The sequence below is a fragment of the Astyanax mexicanus genome, chromosome 11 (genome assembly GCF_023375975.1).
Source record: "Astyanax mexicanus isolate ESR-SI-001 chromosome 11, AstMex3_surface, whole genome shotgun sequence".
Taxonomy (NCBI): Eukaryota; Metazoa; Chordata; class Actinopteri; order Characiformes; family Acestrorhamphidae; genus Astyanax; species Astyanax mexicanus.
In genome coordinates, this window is record NC_064418.1 from 29,069,543 (window position 1) to 29,083,070 (window position 13,528).

Here is a 13,528-nt window from a genome sequence, read left to right on the forward strand (position 1 = left end):
CACTGTCTCTGTGGTACTTTTCTCGAGTTTTGTCATTTAAGCTTTCAGTTTTTCCATTGATGATTCCAGTTTTGTCAATAAGAGCTTGGTCTGTTTGTGACCTTTTTGAATTTCCGTCATTAATTTCCCCAATTCAATTATATAGTTGCATATATTAGCATTAGCCTCACAGTTTTCAGAAGCTTGGATTTTTGCTTGACTTTTCATTTATCTCTTTTACTTTCTTCTGTTTCCTGTTGTTTAGATGGGCGGAGCTTAGTTTTAAGCTGGTTTCTTTAATATGTTGTCAAAGGAAGTCCCTGTAATTGTGATTCTGTTGTAGATCCTGAAGGAGATGATGGAGGAGATCGACTATGACCGGGATGGAACAGTCACACTAGAGGAATGGATTAGAGGAGGGATGACAACCATACCTCTACTGGTACTACTGGGTATGGAGACGGTGAGTCAGAGCTCCTGTGTGTATGTGTGTGTGTGTTTCTGTATCGGGGGGTGGGGGTTTTGTCTGTGTGTCTGCTGCTGTGTTAATCTAATGATGGTTCCTCTGAGGCCGAGTCCATGTCTGGGTTTCTGAAATCAAAGCTTAAACTGGACTGAAGGCTAAGTGCTGGACTACTGCTGGAATACTGCTGTCTGTGCGACTGTAACAGAACCTGATATTGCCTCTTCTTTTGTTTGTGTCCTCAGAATGTAGAAGAAGATGGGCAGCATGTATGGAGACTGAAGCACTTCAACAAGCCAGCGTACTGTAACTACTGTCACACAATGCTGTTAGGAGTGCGGAAACAAGGCCTTTGCTGCTCACGTAAGAATGGGTTCCATAAAATCAGATACTGTGATGAGAATCAGGAGATATTTTACTTCCAAAGTTGTGCAGACATCCACAGTGTCACCGTGTCAGAATATATGTCATAGAAGCAGTTACCTCCCACAGTGGACAGCACAGTGAATGGTAATGTTTGTAACTGGTGGTGTAAATCTCCAGGACTATGGCTGTTTCTCAATCTGCATTCCGGTCTGTACTTGTATTTTTGTGGACTCAGGAAACATCATCAATCGCAGCCCAAGTACTGTCCCATTTCAAAGATCGCAGTTAGCCAAGTACACTACAAATATCTTGATGTGTTCTTGCTTCTACCTTATTATCGAGGATGCATGTAAGGTATACTTTTTAAAAACAGTACTGCTGTGTGATCAAATAAATGTTTAAGTTATTTTTAGGCAAGAATGACTTCAAATATGTGGTTTCTTTATTAAAAAAGTGACAATGGGAACAACGCTTTCCGTGCCCTGAGAGAATGACGTAATCAAGTACGCAGCTGTTTCAATTACAGAATAAAAGCCCTGCGTCCTCCCGCCCTCGGAATTTTGCACTAGCAAGCCAAACTTACCAAGTCCGTTCTTGCCAAGTATGGGAGTCCAGACTTGTGTACTCCATATTGAGAAATGGCCTATGTTTAAGGACCAGAGCTACAGTATAGGTAGGACAAGTGGGAAGTTCTCCAACAGGCCAACAGTAATAAATAAAAGTCAGCAAGTGTTTTGACACTAAAGTTAATGCAGTGTTCTTCTGTATCATATACGGTTTTAAAAAAATACTATTTTACTTATTATGTTCTGAGTGAATGTTTATTAATGGCATGTTTGAAATACTTCTACTGGTCTCACTTGAAATAGGAGTATAGGAATTGTCTAAAAGTCCAGCTGAACTGATAACTATTGTATAATCTGTACAATTTACTTTTTAATTACTTGATACATTTTTTAAATAGTGTGCAGATCATAACATTTAAATTGCCCTTAAAATGAATGCCTAACCCTTCAACCCAACCTCCCTTTAAAGCTTCATCAGAATCAGCCCTCAAAATCCGTGCTTTCTTTCTTTCTTTCATTCTTTTATCTTTGGCAGTATGCAAGTACACAGTCCATGAGCGCTGTGTGTCCAAAGACATTGCTGCCTGCATCAGCACCTATGCCAAGTCCCGGAGACACACCAACGTGAGTATTTTCAAGTCCTACTATTCATTATCATGCATGTCTACTACAGTCTACTACTTTTCATATGAATATGATTGAGTATGAATAAACACACTGCTCTTTGGGGCACTTTTTTACAATCAGTGATGAACAGTGCAAGGCAATGCATCTCTCTAACCAAACAAATATACCGTATTTTTCTCACTATAAGGCACACCATCAACGAACGTCTATTTTCTGGTCTATTTTAATACATAAGGCACACCGGATTGATTTTAGCTAGTGGTTCGTCCCATGTAGCTTGTTTTCTCATGATTAAGTGCTAGCCGGGGTTAGCAGCAGGCTACAGGTCAATAATACTCACCTCTGGACAGCAAAAGAGCTAGTTTACCCGCGGTTAGCGGGTAATTCTTATGCTGCTCCAGTACTGCTAGCCAGGGTTAGCAGCAGGCTACAGGCTGCTAATACTCACCTCTGAATGGGGAAACTAATGCTAATGCTATTCCAGCCCCGGTGCTGGAGAACTAAACTGAAACTCCTTTATAACGCTGCACTTCAGTGGATTGTTTTTTATTGCTCCTTACATCCTGACTGGTAAAATTCATACATAAGCCACACTGATGATTTTGGGGAAAATTAAAGAATTTTAAGTGTGCCTTATAGTGCGAAAAATACAGTAGTATTTATCATTCAAAATTAAATTTTGAGTTTTATTTTCATGTGGACAGTAAACAAGCAGTTACACAGTGCGATTAAATTCTTACTTAACAAAACAACATTGATTACTGCCTGAATATAATATGCATGTATTACAAAATTATAGCATGCGAATTCAATACAATAAAAAAAGTTCTCACAGAAAACACCACTGTCAATAGTCCTCCTTCAATGGTTATTCCTGCAAACAATATTCGTGTGACTGCTCTTCATATGTTTTAGGTTTTCAAATGCCTAATTTTTTGCTGCATTCGATGCCTGGAGTTTAAACACAGTAACTAACCCCAAACCATTGTTCCATAAACGTGTCGGGAGGTTATGAGAACACCCTGTGTGCTGTGTGCTGTGAGCAGTAGCTCTCTTCAGAAGAAGAGAGGGATAGACGGAGATCACACAGCTCTACTTATGTGGTTAGTCTCTAGATCTGACTTAGGGATTCAATTAAGACTTTCTGGAATCGTCTCCCAGGCTCGGCCTCTTTGGGTCAGCTATAAAAACAAAGTATCTTTATGTGCTAGTACATCTGCATCAGCACAGATTTGATATTATACTTGGCAACATGTTTCTGATTAAAAATAAATACTAACAGACTTAAGGCACGTACTTAATAATACTCTTGTGGAATGTGGATGTTTCGAGGTCAGTGGCATTTTTCCTCATAAACTCTGCTGTAGGATCATATTATTGTTGATATTGTGTTGCTGAGAAAATAATACATGATTTGTGTTTATTAGATAACCCTAGATATCTTTGACATTTATTTAATTATAAATAGTACAAACCAGAGATATTTTATGTTTTTTTCTGGTTACTTTTTTTTTTTTTAGTTCTCCACACATTTTCATTGGGAACAGGTCAGAACTATAAACACGCCAGTCTAGTATCTGTACCCTCTTCTACCACAGCCATCCCTTTCTAATGTTTGCAGCGTGTGGTTTTATATTGTGGTTTCATATTTCAAAAAAATATTTTATTAAAGGCAGCATATTGGACTTTTAATGTGCTTTTCTGCATTATTGCTGTCATCACAGAAGTCTCACAAAACTAAGATTTTTATTGTTAACTTAATAATAAAATAATAAAGATTGGTGTAATGTAATAGGTAACAGTACTGTCTCCTCCATGCCAGAATAGGAATTGATTCCCTGATTGGGAAAACACACTACTGTAACCCCAGTAAAAGTACCTAAAAAAAGTACTAAATCTATTTTATCTGTTAGTGTAATGTGATTCAAATCTAAATTGCTCTAAATAAGAGTGGGAGTGGTTTTAGATTAAGTTAATTTAACAGTTAATCTGGATATTTTCTCAGTAGTGATGACAAATTTTATTTATTGTCTCATGAATCATGATTTTTATAATATCAGGTGTCATTAAATGATATGAATGTTTTAATGTAAACCTCTTCTCATTCAATGTGTTTTCTTTATTTTTATGGGTTTTTTTTTTCACATTTAAAATGTAATATTGAAGCATTAAATCTATACAGGGACACATGTAGAATTATTTTAAGCAGAATATGTTTTATATTTTAGATTCTTCTAAGTAAGCACATTTAGCTTTGAGGACAGATCTGCACCCTCTTGGTATTTTAATCTCAGTGTCTTCATGAGGGAGAGTCACTTGGAATAGTTTTCTCAGTGTTTTTAAATGAGTTTGTGGAGATGCTGAACAATAGTTGCTGCTTTTCCTTTATGCTGTGAAGCTCCAGCTCATCCCAAATCACCTCAAATCACCATCTCAGTTGGGTTTAGGTCATTGGATTGTGGAGGACAAAGACTTTTTTTGTTTACTACATGATTCCATATGTGTTATTTAATGTGTTTTGATGTTTTAATATTAATCTACAATGTAGAAAATAAATGAAATTGAGAATTGAAAAAAAACATTGAATGAGAAGTTGTGTTCAAAGTTTGACTGGTACTGTATGTCATTATAGCAATGATATATTGCAGCGTTAACAGTATATTTCACCCTGTTTCCTGTTTCCTGTTTCCTGTTTGCAGGCTATGCAGCATGTATGGATAGAGGGCAACTCACCCACCAAGTGTGACCGGTGTCACCGCAGTATCAAGTACTACCAGGGCCTTACTGGACTTCATTGTGTTTGGTGTCAAATTACTGTGAGTAAACATCTCCCTCTGGTGGTCATTTAGAAATTTACACAGATTCTGATTCACCACTTCATATCATAATGAACATCCTTTACAGACCTCATAGAAAATTAATTTTGCATTGTTAACTTATTTGATGAGCACCATCAGTTATTGTGTAAACTGTATTTTATGAGTAGGCTGTTTTCTACATTCCTATATTATAATTACCTTCAGTTTCAATTTTGGGTGAAGATGGCAATTACAATATTTTAACAAAGATACTGAATAATAAAATGCATTATTTATAAGAAATACAATAATTTTAAGATTTATTATACTTTTATGTAGATTCCAACTTCTCTGTCTGATTAGAATAAAACTAATGTAATATGCACTTCTTCCTCTGGGTGGTGTTATTTCCTATGCTTTGCACTTAATGGTGGCAAGTAGTGATGGAGCCTTGTATTCTGTGCTTACAGCTATTCCTCACTTAATGGCTATGACTAATGGCTGCTCTGGGATGTCTGTGTCAAAGCTGAAATATTATCCCATCAATTCTCCTCTCTCTCTTACACTCAGTGTCTGCAAGGTGACACCCAAAATTCACAAAATTGAGTTTTTTTTTTTTAACCAGTATTGTGTTTCTGAATGAATCAGGAAAAGGGCATGCAGGCTCAGTTGCATAAAACACATAAAAATAAGCGATTTTAAGTAATGTTTTTGCGTTAAGTGTGTTATAGAAAAAAATATACCAGACGTGTTATTTAATGGCTTTCCTAAGGGAAATAGTCATAAATCCCTAAATAAATAATCAACAAATATTAGTCAACAAATAATCATAATATTTTTTTTGTCATTAATAAGCTGCATAGGCTACGTTTACAGTCTTTCAAATAAGAAGTTTACAATTGGGAAAAAAAAGAATCATAATATAGGAGCAAGCATCACTATTTGCACGTGCATGTTTACATCTGTGTGAATGCGGTCTAGGAAAGAGAAAAAATGAAGGAGAGAAACAGAGAGAGAGAGAGAGAGAGAGAGAGAGAGAGAGAGAGAGAGTTGAAACTTACCTAACTCCTGATATCTCTTCTTATTTGCAGGTCCATAACAAGTGTGCGTCTAATGTGAAGGCAGAGTGTGATGGTGGACCACTGAGAGACCACACCCTCCTTCCATCCTATATCTGCCCAGTCGTGTTGGTCAGTTTAGTCATTGTTTGCTTCTGCTTCCAGTCATGTATATATTTCATATTCCTTTTATTATACTAAGGAGAAACATTTGAAAACTATTTGAAAACATATTTAATTAATTAAGCATTTAATTAAAATGACTATTTTAATATTTTTAATCTATAATAATATCAGTTTCACACTGACATGCCAAAGAAGGTCATGAGATTGGAAATAATACCATCTTTTGACTTTGGCCAGCTCCAGTGGAAGCTGAAGAATTCTGCACTGCAGGATATGTGTGTGTGAAGTCTGCTGCATTGAACTAGATTTTTTTTTAGCTTTTTTTAAGGCTAAAAAAATGGTCTCCACTTGGATTTAAGTAAGTAAATGATGTGGGGTGGCTGCAGTTGGTCAGGTCTAGGTTCAGCAACAGTATGTGCTGAAAGAATGAGGTCAGCTGACTACCTGAATATACTGAATATAGACCAGGTTATTCCATCAATGGATTTTTTTCCATGGAATTGTGAAAGAGCGGCTCAGGGAGCACGAGATCATCATTTTCACACATGGATTGTTCACCACAGAGTCAAGACCTTAACCTCATTGAGATTTTTTGGGATGAGCATCGATGCTGCAAGATCTTGGTGAAAATTTAATATAAAACTGGACTGAACTAAATCTTGTGACATTGCAGAAGCTTATTGAAACAGTGCCACAAAGAAAGCGTGCTACGTGACCTTTTTTTTTGGTGGCGACTTTTTTTGGCCAGGCAGTGTAGAATAACATACAGTGCAGAAAAAGACAATAAACCTGATATCGACTTAAATAAAGCTTCTACCTTAATCATGTATAAAATGTATAACATTATAACAAACATAACTTCAAAAAAAGAATATAAAATTACATAAAAATAACACAAAAATCCTATCAGGGAATGTGTGTACATACAAGTAAAATATTTACAATACATTTGTCAAATTATGTTTTGCCAAATGGGAAAAATCATTGAATTTAGATTTGATTTCTGTCATGTGGGTCGATTGTCTGTTTACATGGACAGTTCTAGCCAGATGCCACCGGTCACAGTCATTACCTCTCACTGCATTATCCACTGTGGGTTGTAAAACCTTCTATGAAGTAGAAGGCATTATGCACATGTGGCGCTGTGGATCGAGGAAAGTTAAATGCCTGCACAACTTCAGAAATTAATTGTTCCATCAATTTGGCACCCACTATCAGGCCTCACTCAAACGTTTACCATGAAAATTTTCAGCCTCAACCATAAGTTAACACCTTAGAACTTATACAGGTCAGGGCCTTCCCAAGCGTTCCCTGAGGTAACACTTTGTGATCACATACATACTGTAACATACTGTTATATACTGTTATCCCATGACTTATGGCATGTCAGTGTAATCAATAGTTTTACTTTAATGTATTTTACTTATTTTTCTATTGGTACTGTTACTGATATTTGTTTTACACTGCTATCTTTATAAAACGTGATATATAATGAAAGATTAATAGTACTACTAGTAGTAGTAGTAGTATGTGCATATCTTCTGTAATTCTGTAATATTCTTATACGGTTGTTCAGGATCGTCACTCTGTAGTAAAAAGAGGAGAAAGTGAGTCGTCCCCCAGCACCAGTCCTGATGACTCCAGCCAGTGCTTCAAGTTTACAGGAGATGGCCAAGCACTGCAGGTCAGTACTCAAACTACATTGAATTAATTAGTAATCACACACAGATTTTATGTTTAGGTAGCTTGTGACACTCTTATGACAGTGGTCTCCACCCCATCTTACTAGAGAGTTCCATTATTCTAAAATTAACCTACAACCCAAATCTAACATGCACCACTTATGAAACCAGTTACAATTGCAAGAAATAGTATGTGAACCCTTAAACATCACATGAACATCAAGGCATTTAGAGATACTTTTTTGTAACTCTTTCCAGCTTCATGCAAGTCAACAGTTCTTGAACGTAGGTCTTCTGAGAGCTCTCTTTTGTGTGAGGCATGATTCACATCAAGCAACGCTTCTTAAGAACAGCAAACTCAAAACTGTTGTGTCTGTTTTTTATACAGCAGGGCAGCTTTAACCAACACATCCAATCTGATCACATCCTGACTCCAATTAGCTCTTAGAAAAGTCATTAGCCCAGGGGTTCACATACTTTTTCCACTCTGCTCTGTGAATGTTAACCTGTTGTGTTCAATATGTGTTCAATAAAACCATGCAAACATATATATTTTTTGTGTAGTATTGGTTTAAGCAGACTGTGTTTGTCTGTTGTTGTGACTTAGATGAAGATCAGAACACATTTAATGACCAATGCATACCTCAGTGAAGCTGGCCCCTCATATTATTAGAAATGAGATAAAAATATGTCCACGTAGCACTAACCAATGGAAATATTTTTATTCCATTTCTGATTATATGAGGGGCCAGCTTCACACCTATTCAATATTTTTTTCCTAATAAATCAATAACAATAACAGCACAAACACTAATTTTTGCTGCACAAACCAGCACAAACGTAGCACTAACCAATAAGACCACTTTGGTGCAATTTAGCCACAGATGAGGGGCTGTGTTATAACAGGTCAGAAATTAAATGTTTAATATCTCAATAAGGTTAACAGTAAATATAATGTTTAATATCTCAATAACGATAACAGCACAAATGTTAATTTTTGCTGCACAAACCAGCACAAACGTAGCACTAACCAATGAGACCACTTTGGGGTGATTTGGCCACAAATGAGGGGCTGGGTTACATAACAGGTAATAAATATAATGTTTTATATCTTAATGATGATAACAGCACAAACGTTATTTTTTGCTGCACAAACCAGCACAAACGTAGCACTAACCAATGAGACCACTTTGGTGCGATTTGGCCACAAATGAGGGGCTGGGTTACATAACAGGTAAGAAAATTAAATGTTTAATATTTCAATTACGATAACAGCACAAACATTAATTTTTGCTGCACAAACCAGCACAAACGTAGCACTAACCAATGGAAATATTTTTATTTCATTTCTAATGATATGAGGGGCCAGCTTCACTGAGGTCCAATGCATGCAGAAATTCAAGTTATTCTCACTAAGAAAAATAAGTACAGATTTGTACTTAAAAGAGTACAAAGCTTGTCGCTGGGGCTGTACCTTATATTAGGGTAAAAAAGAACCTTTCAGTGAAAGTGCTTTTTTGTACCCATGTTTTTTGTACCAGTAAAGATGATAAAGATTATAAACATTATCAGCAACTGTGTTGAGAACTTGATGATCCAAAATTGTCTGGCTTTCAAGTAAAAAATGTATAAGTAAAATATATATTGTTGTGATATACAGTGATACAGAATACTAAATATACATTTTGGCTAGTTAAATGGTACTTGCAAAGGGCAGGGGCGGATCTAGCCATTTTGGGGCCCTAGGCAAAATATAAACAAGGGGACCTCATTCTTAAAACACACACATAAACCAAGTAACTAGAGATGGAACGATCGATCGGCAGTGTATCGGTATCGGCCGATTTTTAGCCAAAATACGGTATCGGCGATCGGCCGATATTCCATTGATTTTAGCCGATCTGATTCAGGAGTTTAGGGTTAAGCAGTTTATCAGAGCTGTGTGTGGATGAAACTGGTGAAACCGGTGAAACTGCTCGCTCACAGGAAGCTGCAGTTCCTCATCCAACCACTAGCCGGAGCTGCAGCAGCAGCACAAGCCCGGCTGTCTTTACCCAGTCAGAGCTACAGCCCAGCCACGGGCTACAGGGCTCAGCCCAGCCAGTCTGGAGCTTTTTTTCAGTTTTCTTAAATTAATTTGTGTAGAAAATAAGGGTTTTAACCCCACTAACCGAATAATACAGCTCTCTACAGTTCATCTTTCAGCCCAAGCAGCTAACAGCAGCTGTTTAGAGCAGCCGTCACGGAGTCACTGCTCGGATTACATTATAAACAGGTCAGTTAGCGCGCTGCTAACCTCAGGAGTTTAGTGGACACACCACGGCTGCAAGGTTAGACTGTTGAAGGCTACTGAAGACTATTAAAGGCTATTGGAGGTTATTGAAAGGGTTATTGGGGGCAGAAATCAGGCTGGTTAGATTCATGTCCTCGTCCTTTGCTGCGGTGAAACTGTGAATAGCGCAGTGTCACAGTGATGTTTATTAACCTCATTAAAACAGATTTTGTCAGGTATTGTCTTATAAATATTTACACACAACTTATATCTCTCCTAAAAAGTGTTTATTTTGGTCAGTAACACTCGTGTTTATTTACTATCAGCGTAAATTTCCAGCTTTTGCTTTGGCGTGGATATAATTAGAGGAAACACGTCGTGTGTCATCATATTATGGACTAGCTCAATGCAAGCAACTGAGGGGGGTATGTGTGTTTGGACAAGACAATTAGTATTTAGACATTAATTCGGTATTATACTGATATTTCTGTTTTTTTTAATAGACATATGTTTTTTTGTTTTTGGTGTATTTACTGTAGCTGGGATGGTCAGATTTGGGGGCCCCTATGGAGGACAGATTTGGTCGAGGCCCTAGGCAAATGCCTAGGTTTGCCTTATTAAAGAACCGCCTCTGGAAAAGGGTTCACATACTGTCTACATTCTTGCAACTGTAACTAGTGTTCTGTAATTCCTTTACAATACTACAATACTGATTTTCTCCATATTCAGATCACCCCTCTCCCTGGGACACATCCTCTGCTGGTGCTGGTTAACCCTAAGAGTGGTGGTCGACAGGGTGAAAGGTGGGCTCCTCTTCTGTTTCACTCTTCTTCAAATCTTCAGCCTCTTTAATTTTACTAGTTTTACTGGCAAAATCTTAATCTACGCTGCTACCATTTTAAATAGAATACATTTAGCCTGAATTAGCATTTTTTAAAATACTGTGTATAGTGCTGTGTAGCAGGGTTTAACTATTTTCCCAAAGCTATTCACCAATCCCCCAGCATTTTCTATCCCGTCTTCAAAAAAACAGTCATTGGTGGTCAGCATTCTTTCCTTTTATTCATGTCTCGCAAACTATTCTCATGTTATTCTTGCTCGTCAGCACTGTCCTAAATACCATCAAAGCAAACAGGACGCGGCAGTGCTCTTTAAGAAGGATGAATGTAGGTGTTGTTGCAGCTCTGATCGCCCACCATACATCCTCACTACGCCAGGGGACCAGTTTGGGATCCAGCAGTAGCGTCGCCATGGCAACACGCTTTTAAATACCAATAATGGCCCGATTATTCCCTATTATTAGACTTTAGCTCGCAGAAAGACGTGTTAACTGCTCCGAATACGAAAAAAGCAACACTGTTCGGACTGTTCCTTTTGATGCTAAAAAGGAAGTGAACTTGTATTTTTCCACTTCCTTCAACCTGTTCACTACATTGAAAGGCTGATTGGTAGTTTTCGACTCTTAACGTTGCCCTTATGTTCTTTGCATGCTGAATGAATAGTGTTTTCAGTGGTTATAAGTGCTTAAATTACCCCACCCCACCCCCAACATAATGAGTAATGCACCGCACTAAAAGCTTTCTCTGTTTCAGACAAGACTCTTTGCGTCTCTATCACTCTATTTCTCTCTCTCTCTCTCTTTCTCTGTCTCTATCTATCTGTCTATTTTTCCTTCTCTCTCTCATTTATCCCTCCATCCTCTCTCCACCGAGCATGAGGCAGCGGAAGCTAACAGAATTAGAACTGAAGGGCATTGTGGAGCTTTCAGTTATCATTTCATGCAGTACCTATTTGTCAAGGTTACTGAAAGCTGTCTAAACAGTGTACATGCACGTGTGTGGAGTGTCAAACACATACCCATTCCCCTTTTTCTCTCTCCTTTCTCTAATCTGTATGTAGTTTCTGTTGCTTTATAACCTAATTACTCCTTCATCAACATTAACTCTGCTTCATTATTTTATTCATTAGGGTGTTACGGAAATTCCAGTACCTGCTTAACCCCAGACAGGTGTACAGTCTGGAGCGTGGAGGACCTACAGTAGGGTAAGTCAACAAAAAAGACAAAGTATACTAATCAACAAGCCTATATTAAATATTTCAATATATCTATAATCACAAAAATGGTATTGTTAGTGCTTAGCCTATTGTTAAGTATAACCCATAATCAATTAATGGTTTAGCACCTTAAGATCATCAACTGACAGACTTCTTCATATCCCCTGTATGAGACTCAAAAAGAGTGGAGAAGCGGCTTTTTGTTTTTACGAGGCAAAAATCTGGAACACGTTACCAATAAATATTCGTCAAGCAACCTCTGATACTGTTTTTAAGAAAAGGCTAAAACATATCTTTTTATATTAGCTCTTAATAAAAATATTTTCTTATTTTTCTAGCTTTCAATTGGATCCTTCTTAATATTTATTTATTTTTACAACTGTTTTATTATTTGGTTCTGATTTTATTATTACCTTATTATTATCTTATTTTTATTCTTCTAGCTTTTAATTAGATCTTATTTTTATCTGTCTGTTTTTCATTGTATTTTTATTCTATCATAATTTTCATTCATTTGCTTTGAGTATTATATTTATATTTTACAAGTGTTCATTTTAATTGACTTTTTGTGGTTAATTTTTAGTTGTCTTGCTTGATTGTTTATTATAATTAGTTTTCTTGCTTGTAAAGTTTATTATTATTATTATTATTATTATTATTATTAACTCTAACCCTGACCTTAAATCTTAAATAAATTTGATATTATTAATAATTATCTGAATTTCGTGGTGGGGATTTATAGCAAGCACTTTTACTTCACTGCAGTGAATACATATCAATCAGCATTACCTCTTAAACAGCTTAACACATGCATTTATTGACAAGCTGATAGATACATAACTGCTCCTAAATATCAAAAGAAGCAGCAAATGAAGCATTAAAGTGCTCAGAGTGAGAAGTATAGGGACGCCATTCACGTTGATATAGTCAGTGGAACTTCTACATTATTTTAAAGCTGTTATTTTAAGATAAAATTGGTACCTTATGTTTATTTAAAGGGTAACAAATTGATAGCTCTCATTTAGTACATTGATTAGACTAATCATTTGTTTATTCTACAAGTAAAAGTTCTTTGTATGTCTACTTTTGACTTATTATAAATCAATGTTTGCCTTAATCAGTGATACTTTTGTAATCAACTCCACAGAGGAAATTATTGGCTATTGTATTGGCTATTCTTGATGAACCAATATTCAATTAATTTCATTTGGGATGAAATGTTATATGGGATAACTTGATGTGGGATTGTGGTCCCATCGATCATAATTTGGTGCATATGGCACAGAGTAGCAAATAGTCTAATAGATGATACTATTCTGTCACATCCACTGAGTCAAGCTTGTGTGTACTCACTCAATCCCACACACATACTGTATGCATACTCACTCACACAAACACCCTTCACTTGAGTACATTCTGTACCTCTGGGTGAGTTGTGCAACAGAGCATTTCATTCAGAAAAAAATGAGAACAAAAGGTATAGACCTCTCACAGGAGAGCAGTCAACCTATTCTGTCCCAGTGCCCCTCCCCCTAG

At 36.8% G+C, this 13,528-nt stretch overlaps 1 protein-coding gene across 4 annotated transcripts in view; it reads left to right on the forward strand.

The window, feature by feature from the left end:
- LOC103046181 (diacylglycerol kinase beta) overlaps positions 1 to 13,528 on the forward strand; it is a 194,126-nt gene that overhangs the window by 101,110 nt on the left and 79,488 nt on the right. For all 4 annotated transcript variants that reach the window (XM_049484968.1, XM_049484967.1, XM_049484970.1 and 1 more), the window contains 8 exons: positions 323 to 442; positions 688 to 805; positions 1,910 to 1,998; positions 4,701 to 4,817; positions 5,891 to 5,989; positions 7,560 to 7,667; positions 10,667 to 10,740; positions 11,906 to 11,980. In XM_049484968.1, coding sequence (XP_049340925.1) covers positions 323 to 442; positions 688 to 805; positions 1,910 to 1,998; positions 4,701 to 4,817; positions 5,891 to 5,989; positions 7,560 to 7,667; positions 10,667 to 10,740; positions 11,906 to 11,980 — 800 coding nt within the window. The remainder of the gene's footprint in view (positions 1 to 322; positions 443 to 687; positions 806 to 1,909; positions 1,999 to 4,700; positions 4,818 to 5,890; positions 5,990 to 7,559; positions 7,668 to 10,666; positions 10,741 to 11,905; positions 11,981 to 13,528) is intronic.